The sequence below is a fragment of the Tachyglossus aculeatus genome, chromosome 12 (genome assembly GCF_015852505.1).
Source record: "Tachyglossus aculeatus isolate mTacAcu1 chromosome 12, mTacAcu1.pri, whole genome shotgun sequence".
NCBI classification, from domain to species: Eukaryota; Metazoa; Chordata; class Mammalia; order Monotremata; family Tachyglossidae; genus Tachyglossus; species Tachyglossus aculeatus.
In genome coordinates, this window is record NC_052077.1 from 14795285 (window position 1) to 14818773 (window position 23489).

Here is a 23489-nt window from a genome sequence, read left to right on the forward strand (position 1 = left end):
GTCCTTCTGACTCTCAAACCGGTGCCCTCTCCAGTAGGCCACGCTGCTCTCTACCTCCCTAACATCCCTTGAACCTATTTGATATTTTCTGCCTGCCCAACTTCCTGCGGTAATGAATTCCATATGCTTACCATCTGTGTTAAGTGTTTTCTCTTGTTTGTTCTGAACCAAGTACCCTTAAACATCAAGGGGTGGCCCTGCCTCCCAGTGCGGTATTTGGTTAACAAGAGTTCCAGAGTCAGCTCCCTCATTTCTCCTTTATACACAGCCCAGCAAAGGTGCATCGGCTAGCTTTGAGTCCCCTTAAGACAATACCAGAAACTCCTACCTCGTTCCTTCAAGTTAGAAGAGGGAAACACAATTTTCAGGTTTGCAAGCAACCCTGAGATAGCCCCAAATACTGATACACTGTTTACGAAGCCGGGAACACATACAACTCCGACTGCAACTTCAGGGAACAAAGACACGATTCCAACAGCCACACACTATCGTTGTCCTTCAAAGATATTTCCCAATGTACCAACACTACACTGAATCCACCAACTTCAGTTCAGCAGATGATCCCTGGATTCATTCTGAACCTTCTTAATTTAAGAAGGGCAGTTTGGACTAACAGGACACATCAGGCAATTAAAATCCCTACAGTCAGGCAGTTAGAAATCACTGATCTAAGAGTGCAAGTGGGTAGTAACCTGTTGCTTTCAAAGTTACCATGACCTGTTTCGCTGTGGGATAAAAAATATATACTGCAGTTAACAGGCCCATCTAGCCAAAAGTAACTTCATAAAGATCTGCAAAACTGTAAACTTGCTGTGGACAGGGAACGTGTCTACCAATTCTGTTGCACTGCATTCTCCCAATCAATCAATCAATCAATCGTATTTATTGAGCGCTTACTATGTGCAGAGCACTGTACTAAGCGCTTGGGAAGTACAAATTGGCATCACATCCCAAGTGCTTAGTACAGAACTGTGGACACAGTAAGTTGCTCGATAAATATCACTAACTGATTGACTGAAGAGTGCTCTGGCACAGTAAGCATTCAATTGATACCATCGATTGACATGACGATTCAAAATTTCACACTCCACTTTTTCAAATATACCCTTCTCCATTGGCTACAGGTACTGAATGGGACCAAATCAAATTTCTGAATTGCTGCTTTCTTGTTCCCCAGAAGAAAGTCAACTTTTCTTTACCAACAACTTTTCATAACCAACAGCAGCTGCGAAACATTCAAGAATTCCTAAACTGCAAAATACATTTTCAAATCATTTAGCCACAACAACTTCCAGCTGAGAAAGTTACTTTCTTACACTGCATTCTTGTTTCCCAAACATCAGAGGATCTTGTGAACTAAAAGCCCACTGCAGGAACCTGGAACAGTGAGAGAGTGATACAATTCATCTCCTAGTGTTAAGCAGTGATCTACACACACTTCTGTGAGGAAATTCTTTGGGTGATTAAAGATAAATAACACCTACAATGTTTTCTGAGGCAAGTCCACTCCTCTAACCACCTCTCTCCTTTCTTTTGATTATATATTGAGAGAATCAGCTAAAATTCCTGTGCACAAAAGGTGGGAGTATCTGAAATGGACCTAAATATGTTGGCTCCTTGCTGGTATTCTCCATTTACCTTTGACTTTATCATTTCAATATTCACCTCAATTTAAGTATATAAAAAAGCAAAGAATACCTAGGTGAAAGGCTAATGATTTTTTTTTTCTGGTTGTTACTTTGTGTAGTTCCAGAAAGAAAAAAGCAAAGAATACCTAGGTGAAAGGCTAATGATTTTTTTTCTGGTTGTTACTTTGTGTAGTTCCAGAAAGAAAAAAAAGGTTATAAATATGTGGTTCTGAAAGATGCTATCTGGCTGTGGGAATATTAATGCTACCTTTTTATATTTTTATGGTATTTGTTAAGCACTTAATACTACTAATAATAATGATGGTATTTGTTAAGCACTTACTATGTGCCAAGTACTTTTCTAAACACTGGGGTAGGTACAAGAGAATCAGGTTGTCCCACATGGGGCTCACGGTCTTAATCCCCATTTTACAGATGAGGTAACTGAGGCACAGAGAAGTTAAGTGTCTTGCCCAAAGTCACACAGCTGACTAGTGGTGGAGTCGGAATTAGAACTTACGATCTCTGACTCTTAAGCCCTTGCTCTTCCCATTAAGCCACGCTGCTTCTGGTGCTTACTACTTACTGCTTACTGGTCCAGCGCTTAGAACAGTGCTTTGCACATAGTAAGCGCTTAACAAATGCCATCATTATTATTATTATTATTATTATTATTATTATTATTATTATCATTACTACTACATGCCAGGCACTGTGCTAAGTGCTGGAATCCATACAAGGTTGTCAGATTGGGCACAGTCCCTGACCCGCATGGGGCTCACAGTCTTAATCGCCGTTTTACAGATGACTCACGGTCTTAATTCCCATTTTCTAGATGAGGTAACTGAGACACAGAAGTTAAGTGACCGGCCCAAAGTCACACAGCAGGCAAGTGGCAGAATTGGGATGAGAACCCAGGTCTTTCTGATTCCCAGGCCCACGCTCCACCCAGAAGGCCACATTGTTAATTTCTAGACTGTGAGCCCACTGTTGGGTAGGGACTGTCTCTATGTGTTGCCAACTTGTACTTCCCAAGCGCTTAGTACAGTGCTCTGCACACAGTAAGCGCTCAATAAATACGATTGATTGATTGATTGTGAATGGCCAAAGGACTCTGAACACCACCTGGGCACTCCCTGGCCTGGCCTCTCTAGGGGCCATCACCCAATTTACAGCTCTCCACGAAAGGGCAAGCGTCTCACGTTCGCTGAAGGGAAAGCATACCTATTTAGAAATCTGGTCTCCTCAGACACCCTTTTCTAAAAACAACGCTTCATCTGAGAATATGTAAGATTTATTTATGTTGGAGAGCTCGAATGACAAAAAGAAAATCAAACTAACCTACGAAAAACACTGATAATAATAGAGCATCTCCAGATCATTCAAATATGACAGTGCAATAAAAAATAGCCCAACTTCTCACTACCTCATCGGCTGGCGTTTTTAAGCGGTCGCTCGAGCAGGTCCATTTTGTTGTATTTCGTTCTGTTGGCCGGGTCAGCCGGGGGTCATTACCATGTTTCAAAGATGGCCAGATGACTCAGAGTGATTTCACTTGGAGTATGTGGCGACTCTTGAGACTGAGGTTTTTATGCCCCCGCCAACCCCAACCCCAGACCTGTAACTGTCTGTATCTCTTTGAATCACAAGCCCTAAGTCAGTTTACAAACCAGCAATTAAAACATACCCCTGGAACAGAAAATAGAGGAAGGTAAACTAAAACGCAAACTTATCCAGGAATAAATTTCCTCCTTTCAAGTCCCACACAACAGCAATGGGGCTAAATTATTTGGGCCTTTTGTCACAAACTTCCTTTGCAGTACAGCCAGTTTTGCCAGAACACATGTTTTCACTACGCATTTTGGAAAAAGCGCGATGGCAGAATTAGGGAACATTATCTGGACAATGCCTGTCTGAATAGAACACAATGCAGTGTCAGAAGACACAGTTGTGCACACGCTCTGGTGTTCACACACATTTGCAAAAACACAACAAACCACCTTATATTTCTCCCTCTGACTACAATATTTTCAAAAGGTTTATGTCCCAAATGAATTGTGCTGTGTTTTAGTGCCTAAAAGCTTTACTCTTTAAATAGTTTATACTAGAACCTAATTCCAAAAGATGGCAAAGTTGCTTTCTGTTCAATCTCTTTGGCACCTCCCTGAAGGTCATTTTATAGAATTCCCTATAGGAGACTATTAAAACATCACAAATATCATTTCATACAGCTTACGAAAGGCCTGAAGCAGATTAAAGTTTTTATTAAAAGCAGTGCTTTTGGATCTGGAAAAGCACATATGCATGAATATCTCGGGGAATAAACTCAGAATGTGGTCCCCTGGATCTGGGCAAGAAGCCACAAAGGAAAATGTAAAGGTGATTTGGAATTACAAACATCTTTGAGCCAAAAGGGAACATGGAAAAATCTAAGAATTGCATCTAAGGATGCCAAGTTACAAATAGAACATATACACCTTGGAACACAGCAGGGAAGAAAAAAATGATGAAATTGCAATAGGAAAAATATTCTTAAAAGTTACGTTTCACTGTCCTTGCAAGTTCCACCAATTTTAGAATAATAGGCTGCTGATAATTCAATTTTAGTACATCTGATCTGGGCCTAGTCATCTCACATATCCACCACTACAGCATCCTTCAGGAGATCCTTCTTTCTCACCAGGGTGCAATGGAGCGAGCCGGGAGAGACCCTCAAACAGCATTCTGGTTTGACCCACCACATCCTGGCAGGGAATCACTGTTCAGCTTCTCTTTCTAAAACTCGTCATACACTGTAAAACTAGATATGATGAGGGGCTGACCAATGCAAAGATTTTGCCTGTCATATTCCTCTTAATCCATTCTAGTAATGTTTGGGCTTTATAAATAATGGCACTACACTGCTGACTCATAACTGTGGCCTCCAGGTCTTCTTCTGTAGGCCCAGCCCCGCTTTCCGCACCCTGTATTTGTGGGTGGATTTGTCCTAGCACTGCTTTACCCTAGCTCCTACTTATATTCATCCTGTTTTCAGAAGACCCATTTTTTGATTTATCAGGGTCACTGTACTTGATTCCTACCTTTCCTGTCCAATTTAGCATCGTCTACAGATCTGATGAGCATGCTCTCAATGTCTTTAACCAAGTCATCAATCCCAGACATTCAAGACGCTGCTGCCAAATCATCTTCCTCTGCAATCCCTGGCCCCATCATTCATCTCTCTAATGTCTCTAACAAGGCTCCACTTTCATTCAAACTTCTTCCTTCCCCACTGAAGTCCTGAAATCACTCTCAGTGCTCACAATCAAATGGAAATGCTAACTGCAGTAAGACGTCAGAAATCTTGTCCACATTTTGGCTTTTAGGAGAGTGAAACCTTTTTGACCAGAGCTATAGTTCTGTGGTTACACCACTACAGTCCTAGCAGTTCAAGACATGTTTTTTTCAATGAAAGTGAAAAAGTCCTTTTCCACTTAAGTGTGGGAGGGAAGAGGGCAGGCTCAGTTCTGAGTCCCCTTCTATTCTCCATCTACACCCACTCCCTCGGAGAACTCATTTGCTCCCACAGCTTCAACTATATCTCCACACAGATGATTCTCACATCAACCTCTCTCCTTCTCTGCGGGTCTCACAATTCCTCCAGCTCACATTTCCTCCAGCCCTGAAGATGTCCTGTCAACACCTCAAAATTAACATATCTAAAACAGAACTCCTCACCTTCCCACCCAAACCTTGTCTTTCCTGCCTTTCCCATTCCCACAGACAACACTAATAATATAATGATGATGGTTTTTGTTAAGCGCTTACTACATGCAAAACACTGTTCTAAGCGCTGGGGTATATACAAGTTAATCAGGTTGCCCCACTTGGGGCTCCCAGTCTTAATCCCCATTTTACAGATGAGGCAACTGAGGCACAGAAAAGTTAAGTGACTTGCCCAAAGTCACACAGCTGACAAGTGGCAGAAGCGGAATTAGAACCCACGACCTCTGATTCCCAAGCCCGGGCTCTTGCCACTAAGCCACGCTGCTTCTCTCACTACCATCCTCCCTGTCTCTCAAGCCTGTAACCTGGGCATTATCCTTGACTCATCGCTCTCATTCAATCCACACACTTGATGTCACCAAATCCGGTCGGTTCAACCTTTACCACATCACTGAAATCCACCATTTCCTTTCCATCCAAACGACCATGCTGACTGAAGCATTTACCACATCCTGCCTCCTTGACTACTGCATCGGTCTCCTTGCTGACCTCCCTGCCTCTCGTCTCTCCCGACTCCAGTCCTTACTTCACTCTGCTGCACAGATCATTTTCCTGAAAAAAGTTCACTTTCTGTCCCCCCACCCCTGCCACCTCCCCAGGAACCTCCAGTGGTTGCCCATCCATGGCTACATCAAACAGAAACTCCATACTATCAGCTTTAAAGCACTCAGTCAGCTTGCCTTGCTGATTTCCTACTCCAAGTCCCCAGGCTTCACTCCTCTACCAACCTACTCACTGTACCTGGATCTCATCTATCTCACCGCCAAACCCTTGCCCATGGCCTCCCTCTGGACTGGAACCCTCTCCCACTTCCTATATAACAGACCACCACTCTCCCTACCTTCAGAGACTTATTCAAATCACGGCTCCTCCAAATGGCCTTCCCCATCTAAGCCCTCATTTCCTTTCTGCGTCACCTAAGTGCTTGTATCAGTTACTCTTTAAGCAGTGGATATTCACCCCACCCTCAGCCCCATAGCGCTATGTACATTATATAATTTATTTTGTCTGTTTCCCCCTCTAGACCTTGAGCTCTTTGTGGGCAGGAATTGCATCTGCCAACTCTGTTATACTGTATTTGTACTGTACTGCACATTCCCAAATGCTTAGTACAATGCTCTGCTCACACTAAGCGCTCAATAATGATTCATTGATCTTACAAGCCTGAAACCTTGGTATTATCCTCAATTCATTTCTCTCATTCAACCCATACATTATTCTTCATAGGAATGTATGTCACAGTTTCTTGCATATTCAAAGAAGACACCACTGATGGTGAAATTCATCCGTGAGTGCATTTGTGACTGAAAATGCCAATGTGGGACCCACTGTCCCAGCCCCATTACCTACGTAGAGTATTGACTGTATGCTCCTCTCTAGACTGTAAGCTCATTATGGGCAAGGTACAGTTCTGCTAATGCTGTTGGACTGTACTCTCCCAAGCGTTTAGTACAGTATTCTGCACATAGTAAGCACTCATAAATACCACTTATCGATTGATTGACCCACATATCCATGTATACACTTACGTTCATACCCAAAATTTATTTTAATGTCTGTCTCCCCTTTTAGGCTGTAAACTTCTGGTAGTTAGGGAACAGTCTACCAACTCTGTTGATTTGTACTCTCACAAGCACTTCGTACAGTGCTCAGTGCTTTCTCACGCCTGAAACCTGCCGGTGCTGTTTCTTACCATTGCACCAATCTTAATAACAAGGCAAATCCATCTACCACGTATTTTAAATTACAGAAGCAAACCAAAACATTGCCAATGTTTTGGAGTGGTATCAGCTCTTGTTCAAATCATGATTAGTGCTAATGTTTTCAGAACTTCACCCAAGCTGTGACATACAATCAATCAAGGGTATTTAATCGGGACTGTACTTTCCAAGTGCTTAGTACAGTGCTCTGCACACAGTAAGCGCTCAATAAATATGACTGGCTGACTGAATGAATGATCAATCAATGGTGTCTGGGAGTGTATGATACAACATGCATTAGTGGACATACTCCCTTATCCACAATGAGCTTATAGTCTAGAAGGAGAAGTAGATATTAATATAAAGAATGTATATAGATATGTACATAAGTGCTGGGGGGCTGAGGGTGGGGCACATACCAAATGCCCAAAGGTCACAGATCCAAGTGCATAGAGGATGCGGGGGTTGGGGGTGGGGGTGGTTAGAGAGCTTAATCAGGGAAGGCCTCTTGGTCATACATGCCTTCAAGGAATGAAATAAATTTCATGCAGCATTGAGTTCTGTGATTTGTTGGAAGTTTCCACGCAAATTTTAGCTTGGATGGCTAAGACTCTTCAGTGACATTTTGATTCAACCTCTGCTGAAACTACTTTTAGCTGTCTAACCAGCAGGAAACATGAGCACTAGTGACCAAAAGAGCTATTGGCCATCCCACTAAGGCCTTGAAGAAGCAGACTGGGCAGTCCCTATTTTACCTTACAGTAGGACAAAAATCAGTGTTGAACCTTTCTTTTACTCAAATAGGAAAGACAGCGTTGGCATGGGTAAATGGATCCCCAGATAATAAAAAACCCTCACTTTAGACATTAGTTGAAGCTCCTTTCAAACCAAAAGGAGTGAAACTGACCTGCCTGATTCCTTCTCCTCCTACCTCTGCCCATTCTCCAGTGAAGGTCCAAGCGAGCAATGAAATAGTCGAAACGTGCAGCAAGAGAAGGAAGGAGAGAGCGGGAGGCCTGCATAATCCACATCCTGGATAATCAACCCCTGAATAATTGATATTTGACTGCAAAAGCAACAATTCCTCTGGGACTAGAATGGCAACTCTATAAAAGGAGCCTTGAGACTGTGAAGGAAAGAAAAAGAAATGGCTCCATTTTTCTTAAAAAAGGAGAAGCACGTCCTCAGAACTCTGGAAAGAGGGAAGGGATGGGGGAAGCCCAAAGTCATTTCTTTGGCTAGACAGGCTAACCACTCTGTCCTGAAGGTAGCTCATGGGGCCAATTGAGTAATGCCCTATAAAGCCTAAAAGTAAAGATTGTTCTGGCTGTCAGCTTATTGTATGATAAGGCCATGGATGGAACCTCGCCTCGGGAGCGTCTCTGGAGCAGGGATCATGTCTGATTGTACTCTACTTTTCTGTGTGGTATTTGTTAAGCACTTACTATATACCAGGCACTGTACTAAGCAACGGGGTAGATACAAGCCGATCAGGTTGGACACAATCCATGTCCCTCATGGGGCTCAGTCTTAATACCCATTTCACAGATGAAGTAACTGAAGCACAGAAAAGTTAAGGGACTTGCCTAGGGTCACCAAGCAGAAAGGTGGCAGAGTCAGAATTAGAACCCAGATCCTTCTGATTTCCAGGCCCGTACTCTATCCACTAGGGCATGCTGCTTCTCTGCTGTTCTTCAAACACTTAGCACAGTGCTCTGCACATATCAGTGCCCAATGAATATGACTGATTCATTGATTGCTTGATTTACTAAACAAGCCTCAGTTACTAAAACTGAGCCTCAGTCTTGAAGAATCTGTGCGGAGCAGGAGCTGATTATATAGCTAGAAGTTTGCAAAGCGCCACTCACTCTCTTTCTGCCTTGCCACTCTTGTTCTGACTGGGACACAGAAGGTCGCAAGTGAGTAGATGGGAGGGGACGCAACATATTGCAAAGTTAATGCAAAAGTGTTTTTACAAGCAGGACCCATTAAGGCGTTTAGTATGGCGTTCTGTACCCAATGAGTGTTCAAGTGATTGACTGATTAAGGCCAAAGTGACCAAGGCCTAGTGTCCATGCTGTGCTGTAGTTCCAGGCCCCAAAAAGCATTGCTGACAACTTTGCCACTTATGAAAGTAGCGTAAGAGATGTCAAAAAAACTCACCTTAAGTAAAACCTAAGTTTAAATATTGCACGGACCTTCGCCACGTAATACGTCAAAAACAGATTTGTTTATAGGGCCAGAGTCGACATCTGGCAGGACATACAACAACCACTGTACTGGCACATTCCATTAGCAAAGCTACCTCGCATGATAAATGATAAGGTTCCTATTTTCTAATTTCACTTCCAGCAAGAGGGAAGTAAGCTCCCAGAAAGTCCTCCTCTTTAGCCGTGCTTGACTTCAAGTCTCAGAGTAGCAAGCAAAATACACCCAGAGTTTGACTTTTCATATTCCCATTCTGCTCTTACAACTGACAGTGAGTGTAGACTGCTCATTTCCTCTCCACCATATGGAAAGGGGCCAGAAGGAATCCTAACTCCTGCTCTTGTCATTTTAATGGGAGGGCAGTAGACATTATCTGAATAACCCTGAATGAATGACTGACTTAGGGTGGGGAGGGGGGTGCCTGAAGACAGTGTTGAAAAATTCAGGGTTTGTTAATAACCCTTTCTGGCTCGAACAACACCTGAATAGCATTTTATAGATTACGGTAACGATTAACCGCACTTTTCTTACTGTGATTGCTGTTACAATAAAATGTAGTGTGTTTGAACAGAAAAAGAGTATATTCAAAAATGTTCTATCAACAGAATTAAGCACTGCACGCAAAAGTTTTGCAAAAGTGCCTCTTTGGGCTTTCAGAAGAACCAAGAGCAAATTAGCATAACTGTGTGTCCCAGGGAAAAAATGAGATTCCCCAAGGTCCTTATCAAAGTAGAGCTATGTTTGAGTTATAAAAAGCATTTCCAGACACTACTGTGCTAGTCTCCTCATCCAAGGATAGCAGTCGAACAGGATAAATCCAAGAGGAGGTTTAACTCAACGGGGCAGAGATCTCTGAATGGTTGGTAATTCTCATCCAGATGTGCCGAATGACCTAGAGGTTGAACCAGAAGACTTGGGCGCTCAACACAGTGGGAAATGAGAAGCCAGATTACCTTGAAGAACCAAAAATACTGGAATAATGTAATGAGGTTCCTTGGAACTATCCCAGAGGAGGAACAGCAAAGTTCTAGATTGAGCACAGCTTTCCCCAGTCCTTTTCCCAAACATCAAAACTAGTTTAGTATCCAAGGAATTTAGATGGTAAACTCTTTGGGGCAGGGAACAAACAGCTTTATGTGTTTGGTACGGCATGCAGACATACCCCTGCCACACTCTGTGAATATAAATAACCGATAACAATCCACTGAAGAGCTGGGGCAAATCATGTTGGGTCTTAGCAAATTGAAGATCTCAACCCTCTAGGAAATCACCTAAGGACTTTTCATGTTGTTCATTTTTCACTACTGTTTAACATATTTGCATGAACACACCCTTTCCAAATCTCATCATGTGCCAGTTCAATCTTTCCAAATCTCATCATTTGCTGGTTCAAACCCTCCCTTTTATTTGATTATCCTTCCAAAGGACGAACAGGTCAAAGAAATTGTCAACAAAGACTGTGGGCCCAAACCAAACAAACAATATTCTCTATGGGACACAACTCTTAAATATACAATGCAAACTTTGGGAAAAATCTGTCTTTTGACCCAAAACCAGCCCTCTAAAGAAAGTGCCAATGTTTAAATGTCTCTTTGGTGGACTGAAGTAGTGAAAAACCACGTTTCTCACTTATTATGTGTCCAATGATGTCCCTTGGATTCCAGGAATCGAATAAGATTGTCGTTCAGCTTTAAATAGTAATAATCCCCTTAAAACCTTGATCTTTGCTGCCCAGTTTGCTGAAGGGAGGATCAGTCCTTGCGTCAGCATCGCCTGGTGGGAGGGCATGCAAGTGGGGACAGAACGGGGCAGTTCCTTCCCTGCATCCTGGAGCCAAAAGAGATCTTTCTTTCACTTCTCCTTCTCCTGTCACTTGAAAATACTGAAAATAAGAAAATTCTGACAAAATCTGAGGTCTTCTTGGACTGTCCTGTTAGCTCACTGCTAAGGAGAGAGAAAGAGTAGAAAAAAAACCCAAACACTTTAAGGCATGGGCTGCAGAAACATAAACAAAAGAGGCAAGATAAGGGAAAGAATTCCTATTCATTTTGGGGGGGTTCATTATTATTTGGCCGATGTAGATAACTGTTTTCCTTTAGTGTTGTGCAAACACACATCTAAAACGTAATTGCTCTGCAAAAGCTAAGCACACCAGCCAGTTCACAAAACTGAAAAAAACAGTGCTTTCTCCATGAGCCCGTTGTTGGGTAGGGACCGTCTCTATATGTTGCCGACTTGTACTTCCCAACCGCTTAGTACAGTGCTCTGCACACAGTAAGTGCTCGATAAATACGATTGAATGAAAACCCCTCCAAATTTTAAGGATTTGTAAAAAGCCAAGTTCATTTTGGGCTTTGATCTCAAAAGGGAATGGTTCTTCTGAAACGTCAGTTGTATTGTCTTAAAATCAAATACCCAAAAAAGTTTACTAATTATATATGCTAACTGGCCAAAAGCTAAAATTGGCTAAAATATATTTACAAGGGAAAACATCAATTCTGGAGTAACTCTGAATTTGCACAAAAAATACTGAGCTTGCATAAAGATTTCTAAGTGTTTAGTACATTGGGACAACAGAGGCTCCGGATTCTACTCATGATTGGTACCCACACTGATATTAGGAAGGGTTCATACATGAAACAATTGATGAAATGTGAGCGAACCGCAGTATACTGTAAAAGGCTTTCAGTCTCCACTGGCCTTTAATCTAGGGAAGAAAAATTGATCTGTTTTTCAAGCAAATGAATATTTCACATTTCGTAAGGTGGAGAGTAAAGGTAAAGACATGTATATGACCTGAATCAACTTGTATCTACCCCAGGGCTTAGACCAGTACTTGACATACAATAAGTGCTTAATGAATACAGTAATTATGAAAGTATTCATTTATCTATAAACACACATAAATGAATACATATGCATATGTACATACTATATGGACGGGCCTCGGCTCTTCAAATCATAGTAACTTTTACCTTCTTAATGTGAGGCTAGACAACTCTGGACTTCTGGCTCCGGGTAGTTTAATGATGGCATTTATTAAATGCTTACTATGTGCAAAGCACTGTTCTAAGTGCTGGGGGAGTTTACAAGATGATCAGGTTGTCCCACGTGGGGCTCACAGTCTTAATCCCCGTTTTACAGATGAGGGAACTGAGGCACAGAGAAGTCAAGTGAGTTGCCCAAAGTCACACAGCTGACAAGTGGCGGAGCCGGGATTTGAACCGATACCTCTGACTCCAAAGCCCAGGCTCTTTCCACTGAGCCACGCTGTTTGTTACCAGTCTTGGGTTACTTAAGTTTCACGTATTTCTATAGTCACTCGTTCCGTATATATGTTCTTTTTGTCCACTGCACATAAAGATGCCCACAACGGAGGCACATAACAGAACCCGGAAAATTTCTTCCAAACAGACTTCCTGTTCTCCTCTTCCACACTGAATTCTGTAACACTTGGCTTAGGGGTTGCTTTTTGGTTGTTGCAGGCCTGGTTTGCTTTAGGGTGAGCATTGTTAACAGTTCCCAATCCTCAGCGGTTCCAAGAAAGTACAAGAGCACCTGGGATAGGAATTCTGAGCCATCAGGAACACGGCCATCGTTTCTACAATCAGTGATTGTTGACAGTCCTGTTCTTCCAGTTCCTAACTTCACTTCTCGGTAGTAAGTTAGGCACTTTAGGAGCAGCTTTCACACTTTCACACCACCAGAGGCAGTTTAGAAAAGTTTGTGACAGCGTATGCACCGCAACAGCCCCTCGATGTTCCTCTACTCGTCTGAAAAGAGTTAAGCCTCTTCCTAGAAGTGCCACTATTACCAGGGAGTCGGTTTAAGCCCTGGAAAAATGGGGCTGTCTCGCGCTTATTTGATCCTCACGTCTATTTTAGCAAATCAACCGAACGAGCACCCTCGAATCCCCCATCGTCTAAATGAACCAAAATAATAAGGATTAACAACCTGGTACAGCGTTTATCATCAATCGTATTTATTGAGCGCTTACTATGTGCAGAGCACTGTACTAAGCGCTTGGGAAGTACAAATTGGCAACATATAGAGACAGTCCCTACCCAACAGTGGGCTCACAGTCTAAAAGACTGTGTTTAGGGGGGGAAAACTATCCGAGAGGGCTGAGATAAGATTGAAACCACTTTTCGAATTCCATGACGCCCTGGAGATGGCCAGAAAAGCAGGGAGCTTTATTTGGAGGCTAAGATAAGAAAATAAAAACAATGATGTTGGCTCTACGCTGGAAGACGGTCAAAGGGGGTCGAGCAAAGCGATGTTGGGTGTGTGTTTTGTGTGCTCCTAGTTTAATCTGGAAAGGCACAGCGTGTCAGTGAGGTTTTGAGCTTCCTGCTTGGAAAGCAAGGACTCTCTGTCTTTCTCCTTCCCACCCTGTCACCCCTTCCCCTCCCCCTGCTTTCAAAATACAAAGTCCTCCTCTTGTTCCTGATCCGTGCATGAGAATACCCAGCTGAATGCAACAGGGAAGGGAATCTTTTGCCTCCCGGAGGCCCGACGGGAGGAGGCGGAGCTTGGAGAGGGAGGATTTTCCTTTTTTTTTTTCCCTCCCCCTCCTTGGGTGAGTAGGTGGCTACTCTATTTATTTATTTATTTATTTATTTATTTTGCTTGTACATTTCTATCCTATTTTATTTTGTTGGTATGTTTGGTTCTGTTCTCTGTCTCCCCCTTTTAGACTGTGAGCCCACTGTTGGGTAGGGACTGTCTCTATGTGTTGCCAATTTGTACTTCCCAAGCGCTTAGTACAGTGCTCTGCACATAGTAAGCGCTCAATAAATACGATTGATTGATTGATTGATTGTTCGCGTTAGCAAAATCGCCTTCCCACCTCCTAGTTTTCTGCTATTTTGCAACCGAGCGGATCGTGCCGTGGACAAAGCAGCTCTCCCCCGCCCTCGAACCTCGGCCTTTCCCTCCTCCCACCTCTCTCCCAAAAAAGGGAGGCGGGAATGGGAGGGGAAAAAGGAAGACGGGGAGAAGGAAGGTGCCGCCTGCGGGACTGCAATGGATCACTCGGAGGGAGGAGGAGGAGGAGGAGGAGAAAAAGGGGAGGGGAAGGTTTCTCGCAGCCCAAGATAAACAAATTGTTCCTCTTCACGTGTGGAGGGAGGGAGGGAAGGAAAGGGGGGGAGGGAAGAGCTACAACCCCGAGATTCCCGTCCCCTCCCCTCCGGCTCTTTGTCACGGAAATGCCCAAACGAGGCGTCCAGTAAGCAGCGCCGGGGGGGAGTGGGGGAGACGTGTCCGCTTTCCAAAGCACAGGCCGAGGGGGAGGGGGGGGCCCTGTGCAGGATGCAGCAGAGATCCCACCGGGTGTACACACATCATCATCATCATCAATCGTATTTATTGAGCGCTTACTATGTGCAGAGCACTGTACTAAGCGCTTGGGAAGTACAAATTGGCAACATATACAGAGTCCCTACCCAACAGTGGGCTCACAGACTAAAAGGGGGAGACAGAGAACAAAATCAAACATACTAACAAAATCAAATAAATAGAATAGATATGTACAAATAAAATAAATTAATAAATAAATAGAGTAAAAAATATGTACACACACACACCCCGAAGTATTTTACACATCCCTCTGCCGGGGCAGGGAGGGGGCGGAGAAGAAGGAGGGAAAAGAAAAGAGCAGGAAGGGAACGGAGGGAACACACCCCTTCGGGGGGCTGGTCCACTCCTCCTCCGGGGCCGAGGATGCTACTTCCTACTTGGCAACTTCATCATCAGTCGTATTTATTGAGCGCTTACTGTGTGCAGGGCACTGGACTAAGCGCTTTTGGGAAGTCCAAGTTGGCAACATATACAGTCCCTACCCAACAGTGGGCTCACAGTGTAAAAGACGGATTCATTCAGTCGTATTTATTGAGCGCTTACTGTGTGCAGGGCACTGGACTAAGCGCTTTTGGGAAGTCCAAGTTGGCAACAATCAATCAATCAATCAATCGTATTTATTGAGCGCTTATACAGTCCCTACCCAACAGTGGGCTCACAGTGTAAAAGACGGATTCATTCAGTCGTATTTATGGAGCGCTTACTGTGTGCAGGGCACTGGACTAAGCGCTTTCGGGAAGTACAAGTTGGCAACATATACAGTCCCTACCCAACAGTGGGCTCACAGTGTAAAAGACGGATTCATTCAGTCGTATTTATGGCGCGCTTACTGTGTGCAGGGCACTGGACTAAGCGCTTTTGGGAAGTACAAGTTGGCAACATATACAGTCCCTACCCAACAGTGGGCTCACAGTGTAAAAGACGGATTCATTCAGTCGTATTTATTGAGCGCTTACTGTGTGCAGGGCACTGGACTAAGCGCTTTTGGGAAGTCCAAGTTGGCAACATATACAGTCCCTACCCAACAGTGGGCTCACAGTGTAAAAGACGGATTCATTCAGTCGTATTTATGGAGCGCTTACTGTGTGCAGGGCACTGGACTAAGCGCTTTTGGGAAGTACAAGTTGGCAACATATACAGTCCCTACCCAACAGTGGGCTCACAGTGTAAAAGACGGGTTCATTCAGTCGTATTTATGGAGCGCTTACTGTGTGCAGGGCACTGGATTAAGCGCTTTTGGGAAGTACAAGTTGGCAACATATACAGTCCCTACCCAACAGTGGGCTCACAGTGTAAAAGACGGATTCATTCAGTCGTATTTATTGAGCGCTTACTGTGTGCAGGGCACTGGTCTAAGCGCTTTTGGGAAGTCCAAGTCGGCCACAGATAGGGACGGTCCCCACCCAACAACGGGCTCACAGTCTGGAAGGGGGGAGAGGGACAACAAATTGGTAGCTCTCTTCCTCCCTTCAAGGCCCTACTGAGAGCTCACCTCCTCCAGGAGGCCTTCCCAGACTGAGCCCCTTCCTTCCTCTCCCCCTCATCCCCCTCTCCATCCCCCGCATCTTACCTCCTTCCCTTCCCCACAGCACCTGTATATATGTATATATGTTTGTACATATTTATTACTCTATTTTACTTGTAAATATCTATTCTATTTATATGATTTTGTTAGTATGTTTGGTTTTGTTCTCTGTCTCCCCCTCTAGACTGTGAGCCCACTGTTGGGTAGGGACTGTCTCTATATGTTGCCAGCTTGTACCTCCCAAGCGCTTAGTACAGTGCTCTGCACACAGTAAGCGCTCAATAAATACAATTGGACTGTCTCTATATGTTGCCAGCTTGTACCTCCCAAGCGCTTAGTACAGTGCCCTGCACACAGTAAGCGCTCAATAAATACAATTGATTGATTGATTGATTGGTAGACGCCCCCTCCCCAATTAAGCCTCCGCCTCCCTGCCCAAGGGGCCTCTTTAAACAGCCGGGGATGGAGGAAAGGATGGAGAACTCCAAAATAACAACAAAAAAAAGGAAAAATCCCTCCTCCCTCGGTGGATCCTGCCTCTAACTTTCCCCTCCGCCGGCAACCGACCCCCTCTTCCCCGGCTTTAGGGAAGCAGCGTGGCTCAGTGGAAAGAGCCCGGGCTTTGGAGTCAGAGGTCATGGGTTCAAATCCCACCTCCGCCACTTAGCTTGTGTGACTCTGGGCCAGTCACTTCACTTCTCTGGGCCTCGGTTCCCTCATCTGTAAAATGGGGGTGAAGACTGTGAGCCCCACGTGGGACAAACTGATCACCTTGTAATCAATCAATCGTATTTATTGAGCGCTTACTGTGTGCAGAGCACTGGACTAAGCGCTTGGGAAGTACAAGTTGGCAACACACAGAGACGGTCCCTACCCAACAGTGGGCTCACAGTCTAAAAGGGGGAGACAGAGAACAAAACCAAACATACTAACAAAATAAAATAAATAGAATAGGTATGTAGAAGTAAAATAAATAAATAAATAGAGTAATAAATATGTACATACATATATACAGGTAGCCCCCTCCCAGCGCTTAGGACAGTGCTTTACACATAATAAGTGCTTAACAAATACCGTTATTATTATTAGCTGTGTGACTTTGGGCAAGTCACTTCACTTCTCTGGGCCTCCGTTCCCTCATCTGTAAAATGGGGGTGAAGACTGTGAGCCCCACGTGGGACAACCTGATCACCTTGTATCCCCCCCAGCGCTTATAACAGTGCTTTTCACATAGTAAGTGCTTAACAAATACCATCATTGTTGTATTATTATTATTGAAAGAGGCATCGAGTGGGGTGCCCACCCCCGGCCGCTCATTCTTCTCCCACTCCAAAGTTCATTCACAAAACTCTGCAAAGACTTTTGCATTCAACGCGTCCCCTCTTCCTCCTCCCCTCCTTCGCACGCCAAAAAGGGGGTGCCGCCCCCCTAGTCCCCCGCTTCCAAAGTCAACTGCCAAGCGTGGCTCAGTGGAAACAGCCCGGGCTTTGGAGTCAGAGGTCATGGGTTCAAATCCCGGCTCCCCCACTTGTCAGCTGTGTGACTTTGGGCAAGTCACTTCACTTCTCTGGGCCTCAGTTCCCTCATCTGTAAAACGGGGGCGGAGACTGTGAGCCCCACGTGGGACAACCTGATCACCTTGTATCCCCCCAGCGCTTAGAACAGTGCTTTGCACATAGTAAGCGCTTAATAAATGTCATCATTATTATATAACTGCCGGGATCCCCCGCTGGGGGAAGGAGCCGGGTCCTGGTCCGGCCCATAAAATCCCCGTGGCTCAAGGAAAAGAGCCTCGGCTTGGGAGTCAGAGGTCATAATAATAATGGTGATAATAATAATGGCATTTATTAAGCGCTTACTTATGTGCAAAGCACTGTTCTAACTGCTGTGGAGGTTACAAAGCACTGTTCTAACTGCTGTGGAGGTTACAAAGTGATCAGGTTGTCCCACGGGGGGCTCACAGTCTTCATCCCCATTTGACAGATGAGGGAACTGAGGCCCAGAGAAGTGAAGTGACTTGCCCAAAGTCACACAGCTGACAACTGGCGGAGCCGGGATTGGAACCCATAAGCTCTGACTCCAAAGCCCAGGCTCCTTCCACTGAGCCACGCTGCTTCTCCTAAGTCATGGGTTCAAATCCCGACTCCGCCGCTTGTCAGATGGGTGACTTTGGGCAAGACACTTCACTTCTCTGGGCCTCAGTTCCCTCATCTGTCAAATGGGGATTAAAAGGTGTGCCCCACGCGGGACAACCTGATCACCTTGTATCCTCCCCAGCGCTTAGAACAGTACTTGACACCTAGTGAGCACTTAACAAATGCCATCATTATTATTATTCTCTGGGCCTCTGTTCCCTCATCTGTCAAGTGGGGATGAAGACTGTGAGCCCCCCGTGGGACAATCCGATCACCTTGTGCCCCCCCCCCCCTGCGCTTAGGACAGTGCTTGGCACCTAGTAAGCGCCTAACAAATGCCATCATTATTCTTCTTCTCTGGACCTCAGTTCCCTCATCTGTCAAATGGGGATGAAGACTGTGAGCCCCCCGTGGGACAATCCGATCACTTTGTCCCCCCCTGCGCTTAGGACAGTGCTTGGCACCTAGTAAGCGCTTAACAAATGCCATCATCATTATTATTCTCTGGGCCTCAGTTCCCTCATCTGTCAAATGGGGATGAATATTGTGAGCCCCCCGTGGGACAACCCGATCACCTTGTCCCAACCCCCCAGCGCTTAGAACAATGCTTGGCACCTAGTAAGTGCTTAACAAATGCCATCATTATTATTCTTCTCTGGGCCTCAGTTCCCTCATCTGTCAAACGGGGATGAAGACTGTGAGCCCCCCGTGGGACAACGCGATCACCTTGTCCCCCCCTGCGCTTAGGACAGTGCTTGGCCCCTAGTAAGCGCTTAACAAACGCCATCACCATTAGAACAGTGCATTGCACCTAGTAAACGCTTAACAAACGCCATCATTATGAGAACAGTGCTTTGCACATAGTAAGCGCTTAATAAATGCCATTATTATCATTACTATTATCCCAGAGAAGGGCGGGAAGGGGACTCGGGATTCATCCCCCCTTTCCCTTCCACTCACTCAATCGTATTTACTGAGCGCTTGCTGTGTGCAGAGCGCTGTCCTAAGCGCTTGGGAAGCCCAAGTTGGCAACGCAGGGGGACGGTCCCTACCCACCAAACGGGCATCCCAAGGAAAACTTTTCGAGACCGTGAGCCCACCGGTGGGTAAGGCCCGTCTCTCTAGATGTTGCCAACTTGGGCTTCCCCAGCAATGAGCCCAGTGAGCGCTCAATACACCCGACTGACTGATTGATTGCCTTCCCAAGCGCTTAGCCCAGTGCTCCGCACCCAGTAAGCGCTCAACAAACACGACTGATTGATTGACTTCCCAAGCTCTAAGTCCACTGCTCTGCACCCACCAAGCGCTCCATAAATCCGACTGATTGATTGATTTTCTCCAGGAGGTCCCTCCTGCTTTCCGGAGAGCCGACAGGCCTCCTCCACGCAGGCCTCCGCACTGCCTTTTTTTTTTCCTTTCCCCCCCCCCCCCACACCTTCTCAATTCCTCACCATGATGAGAGTGTGATTCCTCTGCTCCGCCGTGGTGGCCTCGGCATCCTGCTGATGCTGCTTGGTGGGAGGTGGTGGTGGTGGTGGTGGTGGTGGTGGTTGCTGCTGCTGCTTGGTGCCACCGCCCGATTTCTTGGCCCTCTGCTCCAGGGTCCTCTGATAGAGGCTCACGGTGTCCCTGCGCTCCAGCTCCAGCTGCTCCGCCTGGGCTTGCTGGTACCTGCTCTCGCAGTTGACGTGGTGTCTCCTACAGCCCTCGATGCGCTGCCTGAGCCTCTCCACCACCGTGCTGTGCTTGGGGACGCCGCCCGAAGCGGGGAGGTGATTGTTACCCGTAACCCCGGGCCCATTATTCACCCCGAGGCCTCCACTGATGCACAGGCCGTTGGCCGAGGGGCCCGAAAAATCCCCCATCCCGCTCTTTCGGAAGAACTTTTGCGATCCACCTCCTCCTCGGGGCCGGGATTAAAATAGTTTCGGGGGAGAAAACAAGCACATGGATGGACACAGCGATCCCGAAGGAAAAAAGGGGGGGGGGGGGGAAGGGGGATTTTTGTTGTTGTTATTTGTTTCCTTTTCCTCCAACTCTAAAGCCCCCCCTAAAAAAAAGGGAAAGGCCAAGTCCTGTCGGAATATCAGACGCCTATCCACAAAAAAGACTCACAACAAACTGAGCAGCGGTAAATCGAGTTACAACTCGGAAGATCCGTTCCTCCCTTCTTGTTGTAATCCATTATTTTCTAATAAATTCCAGGAGGTTTCCGGCGGTCGGCCAGCATTTTCTCCCTATGGATAGAGAAACGCACACACACACACACACCACATGCACCCCCACACATGGATCCGATGCGGACATAAAATACACACACACCACACACTCACTCCCAGCACTCACAGCATCAAAGGGCAGCGAGCTTTCTTATTGCCTTTTCCTTCCACAGAAAAGTTTTGGCGTTTATGCCGTGTTCTCAAAGTACTTTGGCCGCTCGGTTGCATTTCACGGGAACCCAGAGAGCAGATCCTCGGGCCGGGGGAAGTAAACACATGAACGATCCGGGGCCGATGGCACAAAAGTGGATCGGTGGGAGTCCTCTGCCCGACGCTGAGAAGAGAGAAACGCTTCTCTCTCTGCTGCTGCTGCTGCTGCTCCTGCCACCATCACAATGATCAAGTGCTCTCCTCCTCCTCCTCCTCCTCCTCCTCCTCCTCTCTCTCCTCCACCTCCTCCTCCTCGTCCATGCCAGCGGAGTGATATCAGGACAAGAGAGCTCAGTAAACACAGCAGCAGCAGCAGCAGCAAAAGCAGCAGCAGCAAAATCAGCAGCATCAAAAGCAGCAGCTCCAAACCGAGACACAGAACCGAGGACAAGGTGCAAAACCCGGCCCAGACTCCCTCCCACCCGGAGCGGACCTCCCCAAACCCAACCCCTTTCTCCCTCCTCCTCCCCCTCACCACCTCCTTACTACGGCCCTGAATGGGGAGCAAGAGCTGCCAGGGAAAAATTAAAAAAAAAGAAGAAAAGATACTGGGAGAGCTGGGGAATGAATCAACTTTTGACCTGTGTGTGTGTGTTGTGTGTGTGTTGTGTGTGTGTCTACGTGCACGCCCCTCTGGGCTTGATTTCCTTATTCCCTGCGAGGTATCAAGTTGTTGTTATACATTTATGCATTATATTGCAGAACTGTGCATGACCAGGCAGAAACACTGAAGCTCCCCAGCGGTTGTCTGTCTTCCCTAGCCATGTGGAAAGAGAAGAGGTAAACGATGCGGATTGTCTTTAAATAATGAACTCTCCCCGCTTTTCATAATTAGGGTGCGGACACTTGCTGAAACTCCCGGCCAGCCTTCGGACGCGGATGCCGGACGCTGGGCAGCTGTGGGAGGGAATCGAGGAAACCGGAAGATTATTGGATCTACAGTACGTAATAACAGTTGTTGTTGTTGTAATTAAAGCGATTATTTCTTCTTGCCCTTGGAAGATTTTTAAAGCAAAAGATGCACAGACTCGGAGGTGAGCAGTAGCTTTAACAGAATGTTGGGAACCCTAGGTGCTAATGACAGCAGTAATTAAAGGTCCTTCGTCAATCAGGTGGAGAGATTGAAGATCTCCTGGGCTAGAACTGGAGGGAAAGCACAATATTTTAGTTTGTCACGGTCCAAACAAAAACAAGTGGAGGACGAACAAAAATTTGCTGTCTGGCTGTGTTTGTTTTAGGTGTAAGTGGCTGGATGATAAGTATATGTGAAAGGAGAGGTTGACCCTCTGATAGATCGCAGCATTCCCTTTTTCAAGTCAAGGAAAAAAAAAAACGTGAAAAGGTAGCAGAAATCTCTTCCCGAGCCAACCCTGGCTGTATGTACATGGAACCCTGGGACGAAGGATCCGAAATCACATCCCAGGACCTGACGTTAACCCATATCACACATTCCCCATTTATGAACTATTCCACAGAATACTACTGTTTCCTGGATCAGCCGCCAGCCCACTGCCGGGCTTTAAATTGAGGGCATTAACGTAGTTCACATTTTGATAAACCTTACTAACTTATTTTTTTAGGGTAAAAATACACCCCAGTTTTCTAAAATAGCCAAGAAATGAAAGAACTTTGGATCTCATGCATTAGTCATGAGATCTGATTTAAACCATCTTCATTTCTTGGCATTGCAGATTAGCATAGGATGCTATTTCTAACCTCATAATGTCAGCGATAAGAAGCTGCCTTCTTTTCGCCATTAATCAGGTACATAATGCAAAATATGCCTTTAACATACACTGGGTTGTGTCGTTCTCTGAGACAATATTGATTGGGGTGAAAATATTCCCGAGGAGTTCAACAAATTCAAAATGCCACGGTCAGCTTCTGCGGAAGTTTCCGTATTATTTTGCAAGGTGAGAAGACTGGAAGTTGAGGTGAAGTCGTTTTTCATATTTTCCCTCTCCGGAATCCATCCGAAAATCAAACCGCAACGAGATGTCTTAGTCCCTTTGGGGAGCGGGTCCCATCGCACACTCTGCGGGCACGAAAACTATCAGGCACGATTCTTATTCTCCTTTAATAAATTAACCAGAGGACTAGCACCTTTTTTTTTTTCCACTGCATTTCAAACTCAGCAACTAACTAAGAATTAGAAACTCGGGAGACAAATGGCCCAACCAGACATGACTTCAACATACGCCAAGTTCTGGCTTTATTAAGCTGTAATGGTTACTCCTCCCCTGGCACCAAACAACACCAGAACTCGGCGTGGTTTCCAGCGGCGGTGAGTTTGTCTGCCTGCAGCACTCGACTTGGCATCCAAGACACCAACCAGTTTTGCCCCGTGACTCAGACTGAACTCAGAGCTTCAGTTTCTTCCTCCATAAATTGAAGATAATAATAGCTGCCATCTGCTTCCATTAAGGGATGCTACCTGCCTGGCTCATTACAATGGGCAGGGCCAGAAGTGTAGAGTAATTTGCTTCCTTCCTTTCAGGAAGTTCAGGTTAGGCCATGACAGGAGGGTCAGCTGCTGGCAGGTGGGAGCCCACTTATGGCTGACTGTGCCTCTGGAGATCGCTGGCTTGTGCGCAGCCGGGAAGATTGTGCTCCTGCTATTAGTGCCAGGGAGAGTGGGAAGGCTCGAGGGGCGACGCGGTTCTTTTTCCTCCTCTCTTGGCAGCAGCAGTGTCGAACGAGGAGTGCGTAAATGAGGCCTGGGCAGGACAGGTTCTGAG

General features: G+C 45.7%; 1 protein-coding gene across 1 annotated transcript in view; it reads right to left on the minus strand.

Annotated features, from left to right (window-relative positions):
- Positions 1–20857, minus strand: part of MAML3 (mastermind like transcriptional coactivator 3) — a 466343-nt gene extending 445486 nt beyond the window's left edge. Inside the window, exon 1 of the mRNA XM_038755267.1 lies at positions 19774–20857. Within this exon, the coding sequence (XP_038611195.1) occupies positions 19774–20187 (414 nt within the window). The 5' untranslated portion in view covers positions 20188–20857. The remainder of the gene's footprint in view (positions 1–19773) is intronic.
- Positions 20858–23489: the final 2632 nt, after the last annotated feature.